General features: G+C 36.5%; 1 protein-coding gene across 3 annotated transcripts; it reads left to right on the forward strand.

Moving 5' to 3' along the window:
• Nucleotides 1-26985, forward strand: LOC139966765 (uncharacterized). 3 transcript variants are annotated; one of them, XM_071970106.1, is made up of 13 exons: nucleotides 1-461; nucleotides 1451-2070; nucleotides 2918-3099; nucleotides 8307-8555; nucleotides 9589-9837; nucleotides 13244-13366; nucleotides 14532-14822; nucleotides 15511-15825; nucleotides 18842-18906; nucleotides 19853-20087; nucleotides 20293-20386; nucleotides 20954-21019; nucleotides 22440-26985. In XM_071970106.1, the coding sequence occupies exons 1-12, from the start codon at nucleotides 174-176 to the stop codon at nucleotides 21003-21005; spliced, it is 2763 nt and encodes a 920-aa protein (XP_071826207.1). In that variant the 5' UTR covers nucleotides 1-173; the 3' UTR covers nucleotides 21006-21019; nucleotides 22440-26985. The 3 variants fall into 3 exon arrangements, with proteins under 3 accessions (XP_071826207.1, XP_071826210.1, XP_071826209.1); XM_071970109.1 differs by having other exon boundaries at nucleotides 19853-20078; XM_071970108.1 differs by lacking the exon at nucleotides 22440-26985 and adding an exon at nucleotides 21421-22392.
• Nucleotides 26986-27695: the final 710 nt, after the last annotated feature.

Consider the following 27695-nt stretch of genomic DNA (forward strand, 5'->3'; position numbering starts at 1 on the left):
ACCGTACCTACCACTAACCGATCAGTGCCACTAACAAGTAACAACCAGTATTTATATACGAAATACTTGGGATTGTAATTTCTTTCATTGCAAAAGAGCAAAACGTAGGCTAAAATGGCAATTTAACGGAGGGATGTTTATTCGATTCTAGATGATATCATACAACATAAAATATGAGGCTTAGGAAGAAGAAAGGAAAATGCTATTTTTTATCGGAAGACGGTTCTACAGTTGATTGCTTTTGTACAGGTGGATTCACGATGCTCAACTTCGTTGTCATACTAATCGGTATTTCTGAATGTTTTATACATGGTGTAGCACAAGACTTAGCAGACAATGGTTACATAACCCCAATGACAGAATTTAGCCAAACCCTCTTCCAGGCCAAAAGGTTGACGCTAAGAATTGATCCAGAAGACGCGACATGCGGACGCAAGGGTACTGAGACATTGTGTGATGTCGTAAGTCCACATTTCTAGCGGAACTTTTAGGCAAATGTCCTAATCTGTGCTCCTAATACTGCCCGATTTTCAAGTCTAAAGTTAGAAATTAGAATAAAACAATGAATAGCCTAACTTAGGTTATTTCTTCTGTAGTGTAAATTTAACGATAGGCCTAGATACCTAACGAGTTAGGCTAGGCCTAAATCAGTGTCACGTATGGAAACATAGGATAATACTGAACGTTGAAGGAAAAAACAAGGCATACGTCACTAAACGATTTGATTTATTGCTGTTTAAGGGCATTGCGTTGTTTTGTTTATTCCCTTAATTAGTGCTGTACTTTTTACCCATATTAAACCTAGAAATTGGCCTAGTTAAATTAAAGGCCGTGGCTATTCTTACGACCGGTCGTAACAATTATTTATAAACTATTCTTACGACAAAGGCAAATTCAAGCGCAGTAAAGTAAATAAAGCAACTGCACATGTAGTAGGGGTAACCCTAAACATAACCCTAAACCTCAATCCTAACCCTTACCCTAACCCTAACCGGAAATTATTGTTACTCCTCATCGTGAAATAGTACTCCTGGTCATGAAAATAGCAACTGCGCATGCGAAGTCGGAAATTATTCTTACAACTAGTCGTAAAAATAGCCACTTTGTAAATTAAAAGTGTGGCCTAGCCTCATGTTTGGATAGACTGTTTTAGGCTAATAAATTAATAAGCTTAATTATAGCCGCTTTGGCCTAAAGAAAGCTGGCTAGATGTCTGAGAACATTTGTTAATCATCAGATGGCATTGTACCTTTGCCCTTCAGGCTGTCCTACTTTATTAATTCCTGAATATTGGTTCACTTAGGCGAATTGAAACATCAATGTTAAGCAGTGTGACTATATATGATTCCTACACCTGCTTACATGGGTTGTATTTATTGAAGGTTTTTAGCATATCTATTGGGGAGAAATTTAATTGATATGTTGCTAAATTCTTCATTTTGCTCAACAGAATTCACCTACAACTTGCTTTGACTGTACAGATGAGCTTCCTTCCAATAGCTATCCTCCAGAGGCTATGTTAGATGATGACAATCCACCATCCTTCTGGCAGTCCACATACTGGGAGAACTACCCTGCACCCTTTGAGGTCAACGTAACCTTGTCCTTTTGGAAAGTCTATCAGATGGAAAGTGATATGAGGGTCCAATTTGCTGATGGACACCTTCCAAGTCAAATGACTCTTGAAAAATCGTTAGACTTTGGCCAAACTTGGGAAGTTTTTCAATATTTTTCTACTGACTGTTTGGGTGATTTTGATTTGCTATCCACAATGCCAAGGGATCTTACAAATGTTACTCAAGTCATTTGCACAAATCCTGATTTTTACCTCAGAGATGGATTTCTGTCATTTGAGTTACTTCCAAGGTACAGACTTCTCTCGGGTCCTGACGGATCATTCGTCGATGAGCTCAACAAGCTATTTGAAGAGGACCCAGATTTCAGAGCCTTCTTCTCCTTCACTGACATTAGAATTCATTTGATGAGACCATTCGATGCTCAGAACATAGTAGGCCAAATCTCCACTGACAGATACCATTATAGCATCCAAGATATTTTCCTTTTGGCATCGTAAGTTATGGTTTATAAATTTACTTTAAAACATGCATACACATGATTTGATATATGATGGTTACTTTATGATATGACTGTAAACATTTTTCTTACAATTTAATGTACTAGGCATAACATTGTTCTTTCTGTATAGTTTTATTTTGTGCTATGGTCTTTGTCAATAGGCATGCCAAGATTCTTCAAGATGAGATTGTATTTGACGTAAAGTCAGGTCTCTAAATTCGAGCCATTTACTGGCTAAATGCCAGTGGATTTTGCCATTTGCAAGTAGCAAAAAAAGACACTGGCAATTTTTGCCAGTAGACTTTAAGACCTTAAACATGTGGTAATTCGGTTAACATATCATCAGACAGAATCCGCATGATGTCCATACCTAACACAGGCACTGTGTTACTGCTTATTATCAGCCAACATTATTGGAGCTGCTTTACAAAAGCCCCTGGTACAGTAACATGTGTGCTGTTATTCAGGAAAATGCCTGGGAGAACTTAATTTTTAGCCAGTAGACTTTTAAAGTAGCCACTGTAGCCTACTGGCATTTATTAGCAAGTGGCTTTAATTGTGACTTTCTTTTTTCCTCAGTATTTGTTAATCTCTCTCACACTTTCTTTGTAAAATTTCTTTCTTTCCTTCTAAAATTTCTTTCTTTCTGAAAGTTTGAAATGTTTCATAATCTGGTAACTGTTCTTTCTGTAATCTACAGTCATAAATGTAGTACTTCACATAGAGAACTGAATTCATACCAATTTAAGACTTTTCTAAATCTGAATAGTTATGACCTCAGAAATATTTGATTTTTTTTTTCGTTCATTCAAAGGTATCTCAATTTTCCTTTCTGCAACAGGTGTCATTGCAATCTCCATGGTGAATTTTGTTTTCTGAATGTTAATGAAGACGTTGTCTGTAATTGTGGGCATAACACTGAAGGAACCAGTTGTGAGAGGTGTGCACCAGGTTTTGAAGGTGCCAGGTGGCAACCAGCATCTTTCTTTCCTTTTCCAGATGGTTCGGCTAATACTTGTATCGGTAACTACAATGAGACTTCTTACTTGTATATACTAGTGTGAACAACTAATCCCAACGTTTATCAAACCCTTGAAAAGAATTCACTTTTGATAACACCCAGGTGGGTCAATATTTCTCTACTAGATATACATGTCACACTTCAAAGCACTAGAGCTGACAGTTCCAACAGTATGACTACATAGTATATCTCTCAGATAAAGGTTATAAAGTTGTTCATTCTGTCAGGAGAGCTTTGAAATATAATATTAGAGGACAGTTTATAAGGTGGTTTTAGCATTGAAAAATGGCCCCATCTCTCTTTTGACAAGTGGCGGGACCACCATATTCATTATGGTAACAAGACTCAGTTATAAAACCCTGCTGATACTGCTTCAAGATACCTCCTTTTTTTGAGTACCATCTGCCTGTCCCTGATACCCCCCCCCCCCCTCATCATTTAATCTTTCCACCATCTCGCTACCAACTTCCTAACTGAATACTCACCCTACCTGCACACTATCCACATCTACTATACCCTCTTACTCCCCTTCAATCATACCCTATACCCCATCACTCAGCTTTGAGCTTATGAATTGTATGCTCAGTTAAATGTATCCGGTGTACTAGAGAGGTTTATAATTCAAACACTGAACCCAAAGACAACATAGGAAAACACAGTACCTGCATAAACCTTGAGGGTTGTAACTCAACAAGTTTTGTTTATATCAATAATCATGTACATACACCGTTGAGTTAATTGCAAGTTTTGAATGCACTTATCCAGCTAATCTCAGATGTCATGAATTTTCGGAATGCATTGCAGCTTATTTTCAATAACTCAACAAAATATAATTGAGTGGACAGCACAGCCCTTTACTTGCAAGGTCCCTCTTTTGGGTTCATGACATCAGATGAACATTCATGCTATGCCTTTAATAACTGTTGTATATCAGCTCTCCTACTTCTGGCTATTGCAAGAGTTGGTTTTGGCGGAGTTGATGTTCAGAATAGCTACTTACTTACTAGTGTTCTGCGAAAATAAGAACTTTACCAAGAGTTTCTCTAGCAGTGTTGTGTTTTTTGCCTGGTTTGTTTGTTTCTACTTTTCAGAAGTAATCAGAGTGGGTTACCACATTTATAATGTTACAGCCTATCATCCAGTTTGTTTGTGAATCACATCACATGTGAAGGTTCACATAAATTTCGCAGCTTAATAAGCCACACACACCTTGATACCTCCTTTTTATTACATTTGCTTATATTATGTTGATCAAGTGTCCTCCAAATTCATAATTTAATCTCTAACATATTTCATTTGAAGATTTGCTACTCATGGTCCACTGTGGCATTGCTACAGTGTCCCTTTTCACCACCATCCTTCAAGCTACATTCGAAAACGCATTATTATCTAGCAGTAACTTGCTGCATGGGCACAATACTGAGTTCAAGCCATCTATATTTAGTGGCCACTAGCTTATATTACTTTTACATATAGAAAAAGTCAGGTTTACATTCCAGTGTATGAAAGCAAAGTAATATGCCTAAATTAAGTTTTCCGATGAAGAACATTCTCAGAACAGTGCCGTATATTTTTACAGTACCATAAACATTTTCCTTAGATTGGAATTGTATTTCTTATTACTTTGACAAATTCATAATATGTACTAGGTGTTTCATGAAGGCTATGCTAATTATAAAAGTACTCACATTGTGTGAGCTCAGTGGGTGCATGGGTCTCCTTCCCTCTATGTGTTCAGAGATTGCATTTTATCATTTTGAGGGGATAAAAATTGTTTTTTTTTTTCTCTATTCAATGAATCAGATGAATATAAAATAACCTTGTCTTATCTAAGATATTTTCATATCCACAACTTTCACAAGAATGACTGAAAATCCCCCAAATATCAAGGTTTTACTGAATATGCTTAGAACCCATGTTAAAAGTTGTTCTGTGAGATTCTAGTATATTGTTTATAACTTCATATATTCTTTTTGGTTTTGATGAATATTGTAACCTATGCATTCATGATGGCGTATGTGTGCGTGTGTGAGTTTGTGATGCCCAGCTTGTAAACACGATATCTCAAGACGGGAAAGTTGGACCTTGTTCATGTTTGGTGTGTAGATGTATCACATTAAGAACAAGAAGCCTATTGTATTCTGTAGAGGTCAAAGGTCATTTGGGGTCACCAGGGTCAAAAGTTGGAAACCTTGTCAACACAATATCTCAAGAAGGGAAGTTTGGGCAGACCTCATATTTGATGTGTTAATGTACCACATTTAGCACAAGAAGCATATTGTTTTCTGTGGAGGTCAAAGGTCATTTACGGTCACTAGGGGTCAAGTTGTGAAAACCTTGTAAACACGATATCTCAAGAAAGGAAGCTTGGGCAAACCTCACATTTAGTGTGTAGAAGTACCACATTGAGTACAGCTAGCCTATTGTTTTCTGTGGAAGTCATTTAGGGTCACTAGGGTCAAAATGTGGAAACCTTGTAAACACAATATCTCAAGAAGGGAAGCTTAGGCAAACCTCATATTTGGTGTGTATATGTCCCACATTGAGTACAAGAAGCATACTGTGTTCTATGTAGGTCAATGTTCATTTAGGGTCACTAGGGGTCAAATTGTCAAAACCTTGTAAACACGATATCTCAAGAAAGGAAGCTTGGGCAAACCACATATTTAATATGTAGAAGAACCACATTGAGTAAAAGAAGCCTACTGTTTTCTGTGGAGGTCAAAGGTCATTTAGGGTCACCAGGGTTAAATTGTGAAAACCTTGCAAACACAATAGCTCAAGAAAGGGAAGCTTGGACTGACCTCATTTGTTGTGTAGAAGTACCACATTAAGTTCAGGCAGCATTTCGTTTTGGTGGAGGTCAAATGTCATTTGGCGTCTCCAGGGGTCAAATTGTGAAAAACTTGTAAACATGATATTTCAAGAAGGGACGCTTGGGCAGACCTAACTTTTAATGTGTAGACGTACCACATTGAGTACAAGAAGCCTATTGTTCATGGTGGAGGTCAAAGGTCATTTGCGGTCACCAGGGGTCAAATTGTGAAAACCTTGTTCACCTGATATCTCAAGAAGGGAAACATGGGCAGACATCATATTTAGTGTTCAGACGTACTCCATTGAGTACAACAAGCATATTGTTTTTGGTGGAGGTCAAAGGTCTTTTGGGGTCACCAGAGGTCAAATTTTGAAGACCTTGTAAAACTGATATCTCAAGAAGGGAAGGTCGGACCAATTCATATTTAGTGTGTAGACATTCCACATTGAGTACAAGAAGCCTAATCTTTTTGGTGTAGGTCAAAGGTCAATTGGGGACAACAGGTCAAATCGTGACAACCTTGTAAACATGATATTGCAAGGAGCCTATTATTGCATTTGGTGGAGGTCAAAGGTCATTTGAAGTCAGCAAATGTCAAACGTTAACAATTCACTCCCCTCTTACCTGTCTCTCCACACTAACACATCTTCCTAAACATAATATCGTAAGGGAAGCCTGGCCAGATCGCATATTTGGGATGTAGTTGTACCACATTGAGTACAAGAAGCCTTAATGTTGTGGGCGCAGGTCAATGGTTGTTTGAGTTCACCAGGGGTCAGATTGTGAAACCATGTTTTACACAATATTTTAACAAGGACTGATATCATATTTGATATATGTTGATGTATCTATCACATTTAGTACAAGAAGCTTGATGTTGAGGTCAATGGTCATTTCAGGACAGCCTGTGTCATTGTGAATTTTTTGTTTGTCACATCGCACTGCTTTTCACTGTATTACTAGTATCAAGTATGTTTTACACCTGTGTACACACACCCTCACAATACATTACATCAGATTCATGCAGAAATTAGCTCATGTTACACCATCGAAACCACTAGGCATTTTTGCATTCTGGTTAATTGTTGTTTAGATAACTACATATTTCACGATGATAAAGACCCTAATTAATCCCCCAATGTTAAGGAGTTTTGAGACAGATACAAATATGGTGCTATAAGCCTGGGTGGTAAGCTGCTAGTCATGTTGTTGTAACTATGTTCATCATTATACCTCAAGTTCTAGTTTAGTAGTTATGTACATATGTTCAAAAAATATTTGATTTGTGATTAAGTTAACTATAATATTGAGCACAGAGTCATAGACTAGGAGGAGGTGACCTGGGGCAGCTGCCACCCTGAGAATCCCACTTCCTAGGTGAAAGTAGGCCTACGATAATGGCGGAATGCCTGTTTAGTATGAGCTATTTCACTTTAATAGTTTTAGCGAAAGAATCATATCATTTATTCTGATTTCATTTGTCAGTCATGTATTGTAGGAGTGATGTTCAAAACGAACACAAGGTTTAACTGCTCATCAGGTATATATACAAGATTGCAGATGCTATGACTGCATTTTTGTTTTAGTTATGTTAGAAATTTTCAGAATGTTTCCATTTTAGTTTAAGTTTCAAATTTTTTAATTACGATAAAGGCCCTATAATTTATCTCTCAATGTTAAATAGAAAAGTCTTTCTTAATTAAATTCAAATCACTTGTTAGAGGTAGGTGACTTTTGTTGAAATATCTTTATGACTGACATCATGTTCAGGGACCAAACTGAAGCAAACTTGAAGTTTCAAGACGTGAGTCCGCCCCTTGGAACCCGTTGTGGCTACGCCCCTGGACCCAAGCCAGGGGCTCTGCTGGCCCACGGGGACACCACCCAATAAAAGCTTTGCACCAAGTTGCTTGAGGTGTGGGCTACACACACACTCCTTCAGTTTCATCCATGTTCCTTCATGGGGTGGCTTTGGGAAGCACGACGTGCCCTCCCAAAATAAAATCTTGCCCCAGATGCGATTTGCAGTGTTAAAAAAACCCAAACACAAACTTTATTTGCCTCAAAAGCATAAATAAAGGACAGACAAAGCCTGAAAATTCTTGAACATAGCGTTGCTTCAAGTCGCAAAATATAGCACCAGATTGCATCTAAGGACCGTTAATTAATCAAAACTTTCCCAAAATGGAGGGGGACACCCCCTCACCTTAAACCCCTCACCCAGGACGGCATTCACAAATAATTAAGTACTTTCCCCTCAAGATTGAAATGTCTGGCTCCCCCCCCCCCAATTTTCAATTGGAATTGATGCCCCTTTATAGAATGCAGGAGATGTTGTAATGGTGGGTCACATTAAATGTTTACTTTATTCGATATTTCCTCCTTTCAAAGCTGATGTAACACCACCTGTCATCTCTGGTTGTCCAAGTGATATATTTCGTACTGTTGAGATTGGTACTACAGGTTTTACTGTTTTCTGGAATGAACCCACTGCTACTGATAATTCTGGTACTGCTTTTCTGGTCTCCCGGTCAAATTCACCTGGAGTCTTCCTTGTTGGTACGACTACAGTGACTTATAGATATGCAGACCCAGCAGGAAATGAAGCAGTCTGTACCTTTGATGTGATTGTACAAGAAGGTAATTATTCAAATACAGTTATACATGACAGTTTATATTAAATAGTATATATCAATAGCTTACTACACACATTAAAACAGTTTTCCTTCTTGGTAGTACGACTAAAGTGACTTTATATAGATATTCAGACCCAGCAAGAAATGAATAAGTCTGTACCTTTGATATGATTGTACAAGAAGGTTATTATTGAGATCCAGTATAATAGATTATTACACCCTTTAAAACAGGTTTCTCTACTGGTTTAACAACAGTGATATGCATCCCCTGGCCCAAGGGAAACTGCAGTCTGTAACTTTGATGTGAATGTTCAACAAGGTTATCATATCCTTAATCAATTTGGTGATCTGTAGAATCAAAATGCACACCTTCAGATTATTAAAAATTATTGGTGCTCCAGTCTTACATGTTGTTGTAGGCTGGCTGCGTGTTAGTCATATAAGTATTATATTTTTCTTATCTTTTTAACTTTTAAGTTAACGAAAATGTTTACTATAAAATGAGAAACACAAAATATTTCTCAGAAAGTTTGAAGTATCTTTGGTTCAACTCTGCAAGTTAAATCATGCAACTAGTTTTCCCCATGGCAGTGAAATATGACTGTTTCAAGGAGTATATAAACTAAACTGAGTCGTTTAAGCTTTAAGCTAGGTAAAAGATTGGCAATGAAGAATCTTCATCTCTGTGATTATAATAGTTAGATTATTAAAATCACAACCAACATATGCTAAATTTAAGCTTATTGTCAGATCCATCTAATAACTATTTAAAGATTCCCATGTTGTGGCATGTTAAAGTTGGTGCAGCAAGTCAAACTATTTATTTCATTTTCATTTATTTTTTCCATTTCCTCACAATGTGTATGTAATAATAAGACGGTGAAGACAATATACCATGCAAAGAAAATAATAAGTAATAAATCATATGAAAGAAAAATAATGGAAATTACGAAGAGAAAATGGTGGAAGGGCTTGGAAGGCGTAGCTTGTACAAGAAGCCCACCATTCCATTTATTCCATATTTCCTCCTTTCAAAGCTGATGTAACACCACCTGTCATCTCTGGTTGTCCAAGTGATATATTTCGTACCGTTGAGATTGGTACTACAGGTTTTACTGTTTTCTGGACTGAACCCACTGCTACTGATGATTCTGGTACTGCTTTTCTGGTCTCCCAGTCAAATTCACCTGGAGTCTTCCTTGTTGGTACGACTACAGTGACTTATAGATATGCAGACCCAGCAGGAAATGAAGCAGTCTGTACCTTTGATGTGATTGTACAAGAAGGTAATTATTCAAATGCAGTAATACATGACAGTTTATATTAAATAGTATATATAAATAGCTTACTACACACATTAAAACAGTTTTCCTTCTTGGTAGGACTAAAATGACTTTATATAGATATTCAGACCCAGCAAGAAATGAATAAGTCTGTACCTTTGATGTGATTGTACAAGAAGGTTATTATTGAGATCCAGTATAATAGCTTATTACACCCTTTAAAGCAGTTTTCTCTACTGGTACAACAACAACGAGTGCTCATAAACAAATTCCCTTCTCTGATGTCACAGGTTTATTATATTAATCAAAAAAGGAAATTTAGGCAAAACAAAGTTCATGATAAAAATGACAACAAATAATATTATTTAATTACTGTTTGCGATCTGTTAAACTAGGGTGTACCACCATCTAAGGGAGAAGTATAATGATCAAAAGTAGGGCATGTTGTGCCTTTATTGTATATGATTATACCATTTATGAGTGTTAAAGAAATTCAGTCGCATTCCCATATGGTTGAAGTATTTCCTAATGCAAATTTACATGTCACTAACTAGTTAAAGACCAACTATGGAGACTTTTCGATGAACATAAAATCCCACCATTTTGCATGTATGTTATCCTTAACTCACTCCAATTACATTGCTGTAATTAACTTTACCAATTTCGGACGTTAAATACGTGAAAAATGGGAAGAAAAGTCAGCTTTTTATGAAACCTGTTTCAGACATTCCTGAAACATTCCGAAGACATCAGGCGACCATGTGACGTCACTGTTTGTATACCTCACTCAAAACAATACTTTTAGTGTGTAAAGTTGTATACTTGAGCTGCCAAAAACATCAACGATATTACTCCTTTTCCCCCGAAATGCCACAATTCTGTGTTGTTGGAGGTTGCAGTTATACCTCATCCAACAAAAGCATCAGCTTTTTTAGATTTCCGAGTAAACGAACCGACGTAAAACGCCGCAGACTTTGGATCAATTTTTGAGATCCACGCGGAAAGATTTTCAGCACCCGGAGTATCTCATGCCCATGAGTCCACATGCATGACCCTGCCTCTGTGTAAGCTGCAAATGTCTCATTCTGCGAAAGTTATATTCTGTCGATAGCTGTGTCGGACCATGGCCGGACATAGCTAATGTGTAATTGACCGTAAACAAGCTCTGGACGTCCTTACATGTAACATATCATGCAATTGACATTATAATATTTACCGTAAGAGATGACCGTGTATATACCGTGCTTATAGGGTAGCATTGTTAGTACATGCATGGAGCTATAGCTCCATGGTACATGTATGCTCACAGCATGTGTAAATAGTCATGCTATAGGATTTCATCGCATTTATTTATTTCCTTTGTTGTATTCCATTATCGTGAGTTCGTGATACATTGTGTTATATTGTCTGTTATGTTTATTCCGGCATCTGCATGGTCCAAGGAGTTGAATAAAAACGGTTCTATGTAGCGATCGGACGTTTTATTTCGTTAGTGACTGTCTTGTGATTGTGGGATGTAACTGGTCAAGGCCTGTTTCAACTAGACCTAACTCTATGGAATTACACAGAGTCACGGTAGTATTTCGCCCAGGATTGAACGAGAAACGTGGATTTGGATATTCACTGCTAAATTTTGTTTATTGAAAGGATACTTTTTCTGTGTTTGTACGTTTGGATATTAAAACGAGTAAGTACTATGTTCAGCTGAAGCTTAGTCATGTATATGCTACATTGGTCGATTCGGGTCAGCATCTTCTCGTAGTTGTTCGATTGTGTTTAGTGTCTTTTTGGTAATTCGTTGACAGTAACGTAAGCCATTTTCCCGTCACATATCACGCATGAGGCATCTTTTAGGTCTATTCTTCTGTTCAGTTTACGGTATCTTGCGATCAAGTTGTATTACGGAATCGCCAAGCTGCTTGCATGTTCTACAGTATATTGTACCGTACGGACCTATTGACGCTGCGCTATGTAAAAGATGCTTCCATTTGAGTGGAAATTTTGCTAATGAAATAACCAATTTAGGAAAATTTCTGCTTGTAATTGTAAAAGCTAACAGCTTTTCAAACGCTCGAAATTGGAAGTCAAAAACAGTACAATTGATCGCTATCTGTGTACAAACAGTGCCTATATCAGCGTTTGATTTTCGCGGTATACAAACAATGACGTCACACGGTGACCAGAGGCTCCTTTGGGTCAATCTCTCTTTTCAGACATTCCAGAGGTTCATGTCACGTGACTACCCAAAATGTCCATTTTCGTGGTCTTTTTTTGATGGGTTATAGTAGGTTTTCGAAGATTATTTTTTACACATGTTGATTATGGGTATGTAAACTCCTAAATTAATGGAAAATCCCCCCAAAAAAATTTGCCTCCATAGTTGGTCTTTAATGTCGAGATGCTGTCACATAGAGGGCCCTCTCTTCATATTTGCTACCAAGTCGAATTGGTTGATTCATGTGAAAATTTGTAATAATTGTAATGCAGGGAAATAACTTCAGAGTATCTTATATCACTCTTTAATTAATTTGAGAGAACACTTTAGTTGTCTTTCATCTGTTATTATGTATATAGTTCAAAGAGATTGCTTCCCTATGTTGTTTATTACAATTACATTCCACACAAAAGGATATATGTTTTTGAATGAGATGGATTCACAGTTTAATAGGCTCTTGCTCACAAGTCTACAGTACCCTATACACCAAGTCAGTGGATGCCTGTTTTGTCCATTCACTGTACATATTATTCCAATACATGATTTGTGGTTTAAATCTGATACTGACTGCTATGAAAGGGAGCATCTGGTGTAGCATGTAATAACCATGTGACCTGATTGGATGTTTCTATAGTTAATCTACATGTTAACTTTAATACCCAGGCTTTATCTTAATTCTCCAAGAGTTTATTTTAACAGAAACCATTTCAACAAGATATTAAGACATCTTTGATTGAATCATTATATTGATCAGATAGAAGCCTAGTGCACAGTTTAAACACTAATGTCTATGTGACTTATATACGCAGTCGGTCAGTTAGGAGTGTAAGTATTGTATATATGATTTAGCTGAGAACTAATTACAGTCTTGAGATTCTTAAGCATTTCTGCACTCAAGGGCGTAGGAACCTGAGGCCACCTGGAAATGTCGAAAAATTAGACCCCTCCCCCAGGCCGGCCATCAGTCTTCAGCCCCCCCACTCAAAAGTACCTTCCTACGCCACTGTCTGCACTAGTTAAAGTTGGAATGTCTTATATTGTATGGTTTTGGCAGTAAATATTGCTAATATTTAAGAAACCGGCCACAGGAGGCAAAGTTCTCCTTCATTCCTTGATGTTCACCCCTCTGTGTGCATCTGTAAGTCATTCTTCAAGTTGTACTCTAACATATTGTTACTGTCTTTCACATTACAGATTGCATCAGACTTTACTCAACTAGTCAGTGTAGTCCTAATGAGTGTTCTTGTACTAAGGGGACATGTACTTCACAGACTGGTAGATGTGAGGCCACCTGTAGTGTTTTCCAGTGTCTTGCAAGTAAGGCTGCATGTGGTTCCATTACGAGTTCAACCGGTTTAGCCCTTGCTTGGTTTATACCTGGAGAAAACAGGGATATCTGGGTATCAGATATACAAAATAACCAAAGCTGCCTTCCTTATCTTACTCCTCAAGCTTTATTGTGAAAGTTGAAGCGGCTTCATTAGCTAAGGGTATAAATCCAGCGAGGGCTAACCAAGATAAAGTCGTAATGTATTTCTTTTATGGTCATTTGCGTATAACCAAGCCATCATAATATCTATGTTCAATAAACTTTTTAAATTGGTTGTGTAATTAATATATGAATACAGCATATTTATGAATGCCTTTAAGACACATTACGTGCTTCGCTCAAACCCTTCCCTGTAGTTAATTGTTATATCAGAATTTAAAGGTTTTTGCTGTATGTCTAGAAATGCTCTGTGAAGCTCGTGAACAACCTCTGCACATAAAATTTCTGTACATACTGCATATGCAAGATAGCAAAACCATTTTACACAGATATAGTTCCCCTTGGGATTTGTTAAGTTTACGACTTAAACGTGCTTCAAGTTCTCCAAGGTACGTACTGCTTTTATCATTCTGTGAAAGGTTTGTAACGATAGTCTTCCTAATATTGGGGTTTGACTAGCCCACGGTTAATCACCAAAGTATGAGGGTGGTGCATTTTGTATTTGCCAAAGCTTAAATTCTACCGCCAGTGGCAAGTTGACAATCATATTTGTCGAGGCATGATTAGTGGTCAAGGTCAAAACTGATTTAAGGTCACCACAGATCAATGTCTGAGAACCTGGTAAACATGACAGTTAAAACAGGAGAATAAGACTGCATGTATTGCCTGCTTGGTTTTGGTACAGTAGAACTGAGGTATGAAAAGTAAAGTTTGTATTTTATGTAATGCTTTTTATGCATATATGCAAGTTTTTGGACAGTCATTTTAATGTGGTTACTCAAAACAGTTGTATTTTTACATTGTAATGGAGTTCTGCCCTCATTTTCCTTAGTATAATTGTCATTGTTCATAAACTTAGTAAGTAGGAGAATTCAAATAACATTGAACATTTTGATTTATATAATAGTTGCCATATTATATTTAAGCATCCCATAAAAGGTGTTCAAGAAAATGAAATACTCTCTTCTACAATTCATATATCTTTTCTTTCAGATATTGTGAGTGAAACTTTATCTCAGATATATCCTCAGTCATCTGTTGAGATCAAGTGTATCTTAGAAGGATCCACTGCTGTTGTTAATAGACTGCAGATTAGACTATCTAGATCAGAGCAGATGATAGATGAGCATGGAATAACACAAGAGACTGCTCCAGACATCTCTGCTAACAGAAGAGAAGTAACTTACAGAGTAACCAGTGTGTCTGAAGATGATCAGTTCTTCTGTATCCTGTCACTGGGTGCATCTATAGTTGGATCAATCAATGTCACAGGCTTTGTGTACAGTAAGTATATCGTGTGGAATCTCTGTAAAATTGTCATAAAGTCTAATAATGTCTCCATCTTTTTGGTTAATCTATCAGAATTTGATTTGTTCCTAGTTAACAAGAGTGAAAAGAATGTGCATAATGGGACATAAAATTGTAATCATATTTTCTAGATCAGAGAACACATTAAATGATAGTGGGTAGGATATCACCATGGACAATTCCAGTTATTACTGCAAACAGAAAAGTGACAGAGGTTATCAGTGTATCTGAACATGATCAGTTCTTCTGTGTCTTGGCATGGTTTATTTTTTATATTTACAGCAATCAATGTCACAAGGCTTTGTGTATGGTAGGTTTATAGTGTAATTATGTTACAAATATCCAGTTGCCACCGATTAAAAGCAAACTGTTGTTAACATGTAAAAGAAATGCTGCTACATAAGCTGTAATGCTCTTTGCCCATTTATTACAACCCACCATAGCGGCAATATCTATAGGGAATTTTGGCTATATTGTTAAAAGTAACAGATACAAGGGTTGTTTGTTCTCATAGAGTCATATCAACTTATTGTTTGACAACACTCTATAGAGTTACAATTCATTAGAGACCCCTATAGTGAATATTTATCTTGATGTTAATAGATAAAAGAATTGTAAGTAAAATAGAATATAAATTTCTTCTTTCTTTACTTACTCCTTCCAGAGTTACCATTCATCAGTGACCCTCCTACAGAGGTAACCAGGACTACTACATCAGTAACCATTACATGGAGACCCTGGGATGAAGAGAATGATGTTGGTGATCCTCCTGTGGTGGCATACATCCCATACTACAAGATGGATCCATCTCAGGATTGGATGAATGGATCTAGGATCCAGGCTGACCAAAAATTGAAATATACAGCATCAAGTCTGGAGTCAGATAGAAATTATACATTCAGTGTAGCAGCAGTCAGGGAAGGGGAGGGTGGAGAGGGACCCAGAGGTCCAGCAGTAACCATCAAGACACTCTGTATTAGTAAGTATATTAAAGGTAGTATTCTGTTGAATGCCACTGCTATGAAATCAACATAAAGTACTTTACTATTAAGTTCAAACAGTATTGCCTTAAATTAAGCTAAAAATCTTGATATATGTGAATGTTCATTATATGTACATTCCAGTTAGTTTTGATAAATTTAGACATTTGTATTAACCACTTTAAATACTGCTTGTTGCAATTATATGTACACAGAGGAGGAGGGTAGTTGCCTTAAATGTACATGTAGTCCAGTCAATCTATGACAAAAGATGGCTCAACCTTAAACAAATTGCAACAGAATGTTTTTTAGCAGTTTTAGACTGATAAGTGTCTTATAAACATCATATCCAAAATCGACATTGATCCTGGTTGTCTAACCCAACCAAAATGGCGTCTTAATACAAAATGGCGGCGGGTTTATTTTTTTCAATAAATATTCTAATATATTGCCATTAGAGACATTAATTACATTAAAAGCATAATCAAATCATACGGCGGTACCTTTAAATAGTGAACAATGGTTGTAAATTAGATAGTAAACAATCCGACAGTGAGGGCGCTTTCCTCATCGCCATGTGATCATAAGTTAAGAGAGGACTATGTACGTGCAGGTTTATGTTTTCTAACTTCTTCCTTATTCAATTAATTTATGATTTTAGTTGAACAATGTTTACATAACTTTAGCGTGGGCATAAGAGTATTGAGAAAAAAACGTACTTGCCTGGCAAATAATATGAAAACATGTGACTCTCCTTTGACATCACATTGTATGGGCATCTCTTGATTTACAAAACAAGGGATTTTATCACTAAAACTGAAATTTAACTTCTTTACACATTGCCATTTTTTGTAAATAAGCAGCGAGTACTATGCATTTGCAATCGAGCTAAACTGATCCCACATCGCTTCCTGTAGCCAATTAGTACTTTCTAACCGAGCGGCGATTCGTTTTGTGACTTGCTTTTTTTTTTTTTGGGGGGGGGGGGTAACTATAGAACAGTGGTAGAGAGTAACATTTATTTTTTTATTTTTGTGGGTCGCGGGGTGACAAAATTGTAACAATTTATACATTTTTTCAGTGTGCTCCCTCTCACTTTAGTCGGGCATGCCCCCTACTCCCCTCTTTATTAAAAACGAATTATCATACATTGAGGAATATTGATTTGATTGAGGAAACGAACAAATTGGCGTGCTGAATCTTTTAGATGACTTTCGTGATTTTTCCTCAAACGAATACGAAGAACAGAATCCCAGTTTATCCAAAGTATCTATTAGGAACCGAGATCCAAAGTGGTGATGCATTTGTATTCCTAATGCAATTTGTAGAGGAGCCATCAAAACCCTGGGTCGTGCAGCTTGGATGAGGGCGTGTCCAATTGAAGATACTTTCACATCATTCTCTGTTCCAACCATAATAGTGTTTAAGAGTAGTTTCAAACTGTCAGGAATAAACTTTAGATTTTGCTCAGTTGACGACACACTTGATGAGGATGGATATCTCAAATGCGATGCTTCCATTTGCTTTATATCACTTTTGATAAGTTTTGCAGCAGCCTCTACTATAAACAACTTCTCGGAAAATGCGTCTTGATGCCGTAGTCTCTTTGAAAATTCTTGCAAAATTGACCATACTGTGTTTGTGAATGTTTCAACGTTTGGTGTGCCGTTAACCTCAGTTATCAAAATTGTATCGCCAAAGTGATCTTGTAGCCTTTTCCTCATGTATACAGTGCTATAAGGGTTCGGACAAAACTCATTTTTTCGACTAGATCGGTTAGAGTAGCTTGTACTTCGTCATTTTCTTTCAAATATTCCGCAACTCTGATAAATGCGGCTGCTTGATGTTCATCTTCGGGACGTCCAGGGGTTCGTTTACTCTTAGAATTACCTTGAAAAGACTTTGGAAGCTGCTCGTGTGTTCTGAAATTAACGCTGCATGCCTGGTGATTAGGGATGCACTGGATCCACATTTAAAAATATGCAAAATATGCAATTATGTTGCAAAGTTTACAAAGATTGTATCTTAATCATCGATGAAAATGCGGTTGTTATCTAAAGAATCCGAATGAATATTGGTTTGGTTAATAGTAATGTATGAAAAAATGAAACTTAATGTGGATCAATAAAGAAAATCCATGATTTTTTCATTTTTCCAGCAATTTGTACGTAATTACTAATGGTACGTAAAGGCATCCGTAGCTACAAAATTTTCGCAATCTCGGCATAAGCATAACCTTGCTTTTGAGTGCAACTAAAAATAACATTAGGCCTAACGTTATGCTAGCCTATCGTATTTCGTGCGAAACTAGCCAGACTACATTTGTAAATGGTAGTTGGGGGTTAGTTTTCTTTGTAACCTTGTGGTAAATTAAAATAAACACCAGCAAATGTTCTGTTTGCGTGGAGTTCGAATTTAGATAAGGTCCAAGTCTAAATGTAACTAGGCCTCCAATGTCAGTGATATAGGCTACATCAGTACATGTATTTAGTGTGTAATACCAGCCTAACACCAGTTTAGCAAAGCTATGCTTTCGATTATTTTCTTTCTTTTTGTGCTATATTCAATTGATTTTAAACTACAGAAACGCAATGGCTATTACGTATAACAAAAATGTACATCTATTCCTTACCTGAACATTCCACGCAGATAACAGATAGCAAAGACTCAAAAACGTTACATCCTTGCTCAAGTCAAAGGTTTTCGTGACCGAGCGTGCGCGAGTGTAAGCAGTAGGCTGTAGCCACAGCAACGGCTATATAATTGTTTACCGTAGCTGATAAGAAGCATTAGTAAAATCGACACAACCGTCTCTTTTTCTAGCCAAAATTTCGGAATTTGGCAAATGTCGATTTATGTCGATATTTAGTATGTTACTAAGACGAATTTATTCTATCAATTTGCGTTGAAATAACTTCTGTTGCAATTTGTTTAAGGTTAAATCATAGATTGACTGGACTAATGTAAATTTCAAGGTGAGTAAGACACATCACTTCCAAATGTTGTTTTCTACAGAAGTTGTTCCACAGATGGTCACAACAACTTTAACTGCTACAAATGATGTGACTGTGACATGGCAGGTAAGACAATAATATTAACAACTAACAAACTTTGAGAGTTTTTAAATGCATCATCATACTTGAATTGGTTTTAATTAATGATGATGATGATGGTTACAGTTGTGGTGGTGATGTTGGTGGTGATGATGATGATGACGGTGGTGGTGGGATGATGATAGTGGTAGTGATGATGGTGGTAGTGATAATGGTGGTGATGATGGTGGTGATGATGATGGTGGTAATGGTAATGGTGAGGATGGCGGTGATGATCGTGATAGTGGTGATGATGATGGTGCTGGTGGTGATGATGATAATAATGATGGTGATCGTGATGATGATGGTAATGGTGATGATGGTAATGGTGATGGTGGTGATGATGATGGTGCTGATGATGATGATGGTGGTGATGGTGATGGTGATTATGATGGTGATGATTAGGTTATGGTGATGATGATGATGATGATGATGAAGATGATGATGATGGTAATGGTTGTGATGATGGTAATGGTGATGGTGATGATCTTGGTAATGATGATGATGTTGATGATCATGATGATGATAATGGGTATATGGTGGTCGTGATGATGATGTTGGTGTTGATAATGATGATGATGATGATGATATGATGATGATGATCGTGATAATGTTGGTGGTGACAATGATGATGATCGTGATGATGATGGTGGTGGTGGTGATGGTGATGATGATGGTAGTAAATAATAAAGTTGGACCCAGAAAATCATTCAGAAAGTGTATATTTATTTCCTGTATCATCATTCTCTAGTCTGAATATAAAGACATTTTGAATTATAAGTTTACATATATAACCATATTACAGCTGGTTTTATTGTCCATGCTAACAGATAAATTAGTAAACTGGTATGACCAGTGTCAGTGTTACCTTTAACAGCATGTTTGTGTAGTAACTGTAAGTTTACATTGTGTGATTTCATTTTAAACATAACAGCAACCAACGGTTCAGTGCAGTATTGGAATCACTCAGTTTACTATATACTATGAGATACAGGGCGATGTTTCTTCCAGACAAGAGGCTGGAACAGCACATCCTAATTCTGAGAGTTTTACAGTTGATGGATCACTTCTAGAACCAGGGACGACCTATAAAATTGCAGTGACTGTCACTACAGACCAGGAAAGTACTCTGAGTGAAAGAATTTCAGTGACTAGAGCAGGTAACAATGGTAATACAGAAAAGATCAGTATTAATTTCGGAACGTAATGAAATGTGTTACGAAAAAGTTACCATTTAATAGGTCTTAATTGGTAAATGAATGTAAAACTTTTGCAACACCCATTAACCAAACTTATGGAAGAAAATGATGGTATATAGACATGTACAAGTTGTCATTCTTTAAACAGTTGTGTTTCTTTAACTTTTCATTCAAGAGAGTGAGCCTCCTCCTTCCTCACCTGTTTATCTTGTTGCCCTGGTGATCCCAGTGCTGCTCATCGTTATTCTGTTGGTGGTGATAATTAAGCGGTAAGGTGGCCATCATATTTAAAATATTAAGTTTGGTATTAGAGCTGAATATGAACTGCCTGCATCATTCTCCTGATTGATCTGAAGCGGATTATCTAGGCTTTGACCAATGGTTGGGGCGGGACTGTGGGCTGGCTGGAAGGGACCAAGGGTGGTGGGAGGTTTGGAATAAATTCAGATAGTCTGGCAATTCAGTGCGTAGTCAAGCATGACCTTCATGCATGGATGTCCAGTATTTCTAATAAAAAGTTGAAGCAAACCTAAAGATCAGCACCATCTTTCTTATTTTATCTGGAGGGGTGGGGGCGGGGCATATTTAACCAAAAGAGTATTCCACAAACTCTCAAAGCGGTTCATGAACCTTTGGGTTGTTAATCTTTCCTCCATTTTGATGTCATGTTAGTGGACATGTGATGGTACAATCACCTCTGTTTTATTTTGATATTTGGATGATAAGGGACCTTCCTTTCAAACAAAGGGAATTATAAAATTAGATCTTCCCAATCATTTATTGTTCTCATTTAATGCAATTGCTTGACAAATTTTGTTTAACAATTATTTGAACAGAATCCGGCGAAAGCCTGCGAGTTTGTCTAAACCAGTAGATGTAAGATGTTGATTATGTTAATGCTGGTGAGTATGTGTCTCGTTAGTTCAGCTAGCATCTTAAAATACTTTATCACTTAAAACATGTTATACACTACTTTTAATCAGGTTTCTAGAGTTCAACCTTCACCATTAAATACGAATAAATTCTTGAGTGTCTGTGGATTGAACCATTTTTTTTAAATGATTTGATAATTTCTATCCTTTTAATAATGATTTCTGACCTTAATTTAACATGTTTCATAATTGAAATATTCTATTACTATAAACTGATTTTAAAATAGACCACAAGGATCCTTTTTCTATTTTTTGGTAAGGAAATCATTTTAATACACTGAGAAATAACTTACAAGCTTGTTTGTAAACGTGAAATGTTTTTAGACAATAGTAGATCTCCCACTAAACAATGGACCTGAAATTAATTCCAGGAGTAACCGATGATCCTAAAGATTACATAGCTCTAGAGGAACAAACCAGAAATACTCCAGCCCCAAAGTATCAAGATCTCACAGACAAAGTAGCTCCCACACAAGTATCAGGGTATGAGAGAACCATTCTTAAAACAGCTGATGCAACAGCCAAAGCTATGCCTCGTCAGGGCATTAAGAGACAGACCGACTAGTAACTACCAGTATGAGGATGTCAACCTTGGAGAAACAGATGCTCATAAATTACCAAGCGTTCCACAGCCAGAATATGAAGTCCCTGAGATTTCTGAGGAATACACAGGACTTTACATTGACACTCTTGGAGCTACCAAACCAATAACACCAACACCAATGAAAATTACTGTGTATAAGTCTTTCATGGGTAGAGAAAGTCAGGAAGTCCTCTACATACTTTCCAAAAAGATGACTAACACTTTCTATTTACAAGCCAACAAGAAACATAAAAACTCTTCCAACCTCTATGTACCAGTAGATGACTTACACTTTGACCTCCACAGTAACTCTCTACAACAGAAGCCCTACATCTGTCTGTGCACCTAATATCAACAGGGACTTGATCCATAACAACTCCTGATATCAGACCTCGGCCAGTAAAGTAACCTAGTGTGGATGTCATTACCAATGATGTCATAGTGTGGTCATTTCTTAATTTATAGCTTAACATCTGTTTACTAGAAAGGTAAATATGTGGGCAGGGTAACTTTTATAATCCATTGTCTAGAGTATATATGTAACTTTCACCAATTGTAGTGAGTGTGATTCAATTACCTGTAGGAGTAGCCCTTAGTGATACTCTTGACTAGGACATGATCGGTGAATCATTAATAGTATTGCCCTGACTGTTTACTCTGTAGCTAAGCTTGGTAATTAGTTCATATAATTGAGGTTAATACAAACTTTTAGAGTTAGTGTGGCAGTGTAGGTTTATTGTGGCATTCCATGTTAAGTAAATGTTTTATGTAAGTTTTACAAGTTGTCCATTTTCCTTTCATTCCCAGGATGAGTATCTTCTTTGTTATGAGCTTCTAAGAGATCATCTTAACAATCCAGAAGAATATGCTGTTGTCTTCTAAGATGGAGCTGCAGGATTAAATGAAGACTCTGTTAACTATAGTAAAAGATTAGATCAGTTGTGACCATTATTTCCTTCACTGATATGCTATGTAGTGGTATATCAAAATAGAATATTGAGTGACAATGCATTAACGAGAATTATAAGTTTAATACTCATAAACCTGAAATTAAGTGATTACGATGTGGATTTAAGATGTTTCCATGATGAATGGTCCACGTCAGTATTGCAACGAGGACCATCTGATCAACCTCTGCCTTTTATCAAGTGTTCAGCATCCAAATTCATTCTCGATTTACCATATTTGAAATACAATTCAAACTGATTGTTTTGTTGTTAGATGTATTAATGTAATGTCCAGAAGTTGTCAAAGTCAGTATTTTAACTTGGCCAATTGATAGCCTTACCAACTTGGCTTCCAAAATGAAAACTAATGTAAGAACAATTAATCAATATTAAGTGTAAAGATAGTAATATACAAATGGATAATATCGGCTACAAATATGTAGACACAAATTTGAGTTGTAGTTCTGCATTGGCACAATTGAAATATGTCATGAAATTGGTAATCTCAGCGCAAATAAAAGGTATTTCTGAGTTTAGTTAGTTTGTTTTAAGTTCTATAGTGGTATGAGGTTTCATTTTTTTTACATGTAAGCAATTTAAAATTCAGTATAAAACCATGAATGATCAAATTTGACCACACTGTGGGGGGAGTGTGGGTTGGGGATGAGCAGGGGGGAGTCAAATGTTGGACAGAAACATAACACGGTGACACTGCTTTCATCATTAAATGGATAGGCTTTTAGAATAGGCCATAATAATCTTTGCATTTTCAAAAATAACTATAAACTAAACAACATAACTATGGTTGCACTCATATAAAAATGTGACTTTATATCTTGATATGCCTGATGCAAAGGACAGTCTTCAATATGCTAGAAATTCAAATGCTGGTATCTCAGTTCCCAACTGGAATAAGCTGTTCCCAGGTTCTGAAAGATGTGATTCACTATTAACTAAATACTGTTCAACATCTGAGAATAATTTGAACCCCTGTGACTGTACCTTTGAAAATGTTATCATAACCAAACTTTGGAACTAATCCTGGTCAATTTTTTAAGCTAATGTAAACGAAAATCATTCAGCAAAAAATGGTTGTGGATATGATGGAGGGAGTGGAAATAAAAATAAGGTAACCAAGATGCAAGCCAATACATTAAAAGTTATCATCACAATTATGGAAACAGAAGTGCCAAGTAGTGTATTAAGTAAACATGTCCAATACTGTTTGAAAGTGGAAGTGGAAATACGGTAACCTTGTTTCTAAGATGAAGGCATGATAAAGATGGTCTTCCAAATTATGAACATGATGAACACAGAATTGATGATTTGTGTATTAGTATACATGGGCCCGTAGAATTTAAATATTTACTTCCCATGGTGTCATTGTCAAAGTCTCTGCTGTAATATTTGCAAATAGAGGAGGCTCATAGAGGAACTTTAAAAGGGACGATTTTGAGCAATTCGAATAAAAGCTACAAGAGCAGCCAGAGAGTAGAAAGTAAATAAGTAAACACACTGCCAGAGATCAGTGCTTTGACCATTTATTTAGACCAACAGGAGTAGAATCCTAACAAACCAAACTAAAAGATTTCCAAAGCGTAAGGATGTTATTAAAATAAAAGACAGAAATAATTTCCTTTCATGAGTAAATAATACGTAACAAGACTTTACTGGTGAATATAAAATCATAAGCAGTAGTAGCAATTAAGTGAGGGATTTATTCACAGTACTGTCAAACCCTTAGATATTGTATGTAAATGAAGAGCTTTTTATCTAAATATTGCATCCATTAGCACGAGAGTAAGTAGCATCATTAGCATATAGCAATACTTTATTCTTTTGATTTCAATAACAAAAGCAGGTTCAGCTGATGTAAATAGCCAGATAAACACAAGGTTTGAGGTTTTTCCTATTACGGTTATTTTTAATTTGTCAACTTCTTGGATTTATTACAATTATTTTCATACTCAACAGTGCCTTTACATATATATCTTAATTTTTACTGTTAGTTAATGACAGAAGAATTGTGACGGGCAGGTTTGAGGTTTTTTATCCTATAAACTTTAATTTCACTTTTACAACTTCTTGGTGTTTTTACTAATTTTCATATTGAACAGTGCATTGACAAGGTTAATGATGTGATGAAGGTTACTTTGAGTGCTTTAACGTTATATCTTCATGTTTACTGTAAGTTGTTTAAGAATGCTAGTAGACTTGGGGGAGGGGGTGGGGGAGGCAGAATTATCAGTTTATAAAAGCAAATAATCAAAAGCTATTGCAGTTTATGTAATTATTTGATTATTATCTTTCTATAGACTGTATTATGTTGTACATTATGCACATTAAAAAGATATGATTGGAGAAAAGCGGAAATAAAAATATGGTAACCAAGAATCAAGCCTAAACTTTAAAAATTATCATCCCAATCATGAACATGGAAGTGTCTAGTAGTGTATTAGTGTACATGGCCAGTATTGTAATTATCATCCCAATCATGAGCATGGAAGTGTCTATTAGTGTACATGGCCAGTATTGTAATTATCATCCCAATCATGAACATGGAAGTGTCTATTAGTGTATTAGTATACATGGCCAGTATTATAATTATCATCCCAATCATGAACATGGAAGTGTCTATTAGTGTATTAGTATACATGGCCAGTATTGTAATTATCATCCCAATCATGAACATGGAAGTGTCTATTAGTGTATTAGTGTACATGGCCAGTATTGTAATTATCATCCCAATCATGAGCATGGAAGTGTCTATTAGTGTACATGGCCAGTATTGTAATTATCATCCTGCAATCATGAACATGGAAGTGTCTATTAGTGTATTAGTATACATGGCCAGTATTGTAATTATCATCCCAATCATGAACATGGAAGTGTCTATTAGTGTATTAGTATACATGGCCAGTATTGTAATTATCATCCCAATCATGAACATGGAAGTGTCTATTAGTGTATTAGTATACATGGCCAGTATTGTAATTATCATCCCAATCATGAACATGGAAGTGTCTATTAGTGTATTAGTATACATGGCCAGTATTGTAATTATCATCCCAATCATGAACATGGAAGTGTCTATTAGTGTATTAGTATACATGGCCAGTATTGTAATTATCATCCCAATCATGAACATGGAAGTGTCTATTAGTGTATTAGTATACATGGCCAGTATTGTAATTATCATCCCAATCATGAGCATGGAAGTGTCTATTAGTGTATTAGTGTACATGGCCAGTATTGTAATTATCATCCCAATCATAAACATGGAAGTGTCTATTAGTGTATTAGTATACATGGCCAGTATTGTAATTATCATCCCAATCATGAACATGGAAGTGTCTATTAGTGTATTAGTATACATGGCCAGTATTGTAATTATCATCCCAATCATGAACATGGAAGTGTCTATTAGTGTATTAGTATACATGGCCAGTAGTGTAATTATCATCCCAATCATGAGCATGGAAGTGTCTATTAGTGTATTAGTATACATGGCCAGTATTGTAATTATCATCCCAATCATGAACATGGAAGTGTCTAGTAGTGTATTAGTATACATGGCCAGTAGTGTAATTATCATCCCAATCATGAACATGGAAGTGTCTATTAGTGTATTAGTATACATGGCCAGTATTGTAATTATCATCCCAATCATGAACATGGAAGTGTCTAGTAGTGTATTAGTGTACACGGCCAGTATTGTAATTATCCTCCCAATCATGAACATGGAAGTGTCTATTAGTGTATTAGTATACATGGCCAGTAGTGTAATTATCATTCTGCAATCATGAACATGGAAGTGTCTAGTAGTGTATTAGTATACATGGCCAGTATTGTAATTATCATCCCAATCATGAACATGGAAGTGTCTAGTAGTGTATTAGTGTACATGGCCAGTATTGTAATTATCATCCCAATCATGAACATGGAAGTGTCTAGTAGTGTATTAGTATACATGGCCAGTAGTGTTTATAAAGTGGAAGTCAGAACAGGGTAACCTTGTATCAAAGATGGAGGCATGCTAAATGTGATCTTCCCAATTATGAACACGGACGTGACTATTGAACAGTGTGCAAGTTGTTGTGATGAGGGCTATTGGAGAAGGCTGAATGTTAAATCTTGTCTTAATTTTAATCTTAATTTACTGTCAGTTGTTAATGAATGCTACTAGAGGGGATGGGAGGGGAGAGGGGTGTAGTATCAGTTCATAACAGAAAGCAATAGCTAGAACAGCTATTTGCGTGTATGTAATCTTCTGATAACCACTTTCCATAGACTGTATCATGTTGTGCATTATGCACAATAATGATATGTTCATCATGTTAGCATTTATACAAACGTTATTTGACTACTTACTCAGATTTCAATACAATTGGCAAAGTAACCCTGGATATCTCCATTGTTTCACCTAGTTTCTTTACAGAATGTCTGTGTTTGTTTTGTTCTTTCAACTTTCATTTGATGAAGAAACAATGATCAATTATTCATGATGAATGATACATGGAAAACTAAACTTAGATTAGTGTCATACTTTCTGCATCGCTTTATACGTTAAAGAAGTAGATGTTTACATTCCTCCTTTAATTTGGTAATCAGAGCACCGATATGGGTTTCTTATTTGGGGGGTGGTGGGGGGTGGGCAAGACCGCCCGAGGTCAAGAGTTGTCAAAATTCAACAACATATAATATAAATACATATAACAGCTCGTTGGCTTGAGGTTTTTTTAAAGAAGTGTATGAGCTGAAGCAAGTTTTAATCTGTTGCATTCAAACATTTTCGAGGAGATGCGTACATCCCTGGGACGCACGTTTCAAAATCCCAGTAAAACACTGGTTCCTGAACCGTGATTGGTTTATGTTCGATATCAGATTACAATATTACGAATATTTTATTTCCTGACGGTTTGCTTTTCACCTCATTTAACATGTTAAGTTGATTTGCAACACTGATAATGGTTATCAGACAGGTGTCAAACCTATCGCCTAACGTTTTGGTTTCGATGATAATCGTAACCTTTGCTTTCATGATGGCATATGTGTGTGTGCGTTTGTGACGCCCAGCTTGTAAGCACGATATCTGAAGAAGGGAGGCCGGACCATT

This window comes from Apostichopus japonicus, chromosome 4, assembly GCF_037975245.1.
Source record: "Apostichopus japonicus isolate 1M-3 chromosome 4, ASM3797524v1, whole genome shotgun sequence".
In the NCBI taxonomy this organism is placed as follows: domain Eukaryota; kingdom Metazoa; phylum Echinodermata; class Holothuroidea; order Aspidochirotida; family Stichopodidae; genus Apostichopus; species Apostichopus japonicus.

Coding starts and splice junctions, on each gene's coding strand:
- LOC139966765 (XM_071970106.1), top strand. CDS start 174: ATGAGGCTTAGGAAGAAGAAAGGAAAATGCTATTTTTTATCGGAAGAC. Junction 2,071..2,917: donor GATATTTTCCTTTTGGCATC/GTAAGTTATGGT, acceptor TTTCTGCAACAG/GTGTCATTGCAATCTCCATG. Junction 20,387..20,953: donor TTGGTGGTGATAATTAAGCG/GTAAGGTGGCCA, acceptor TTATTTGAACAG/AATCCGGCGAAAGCCTGCGA.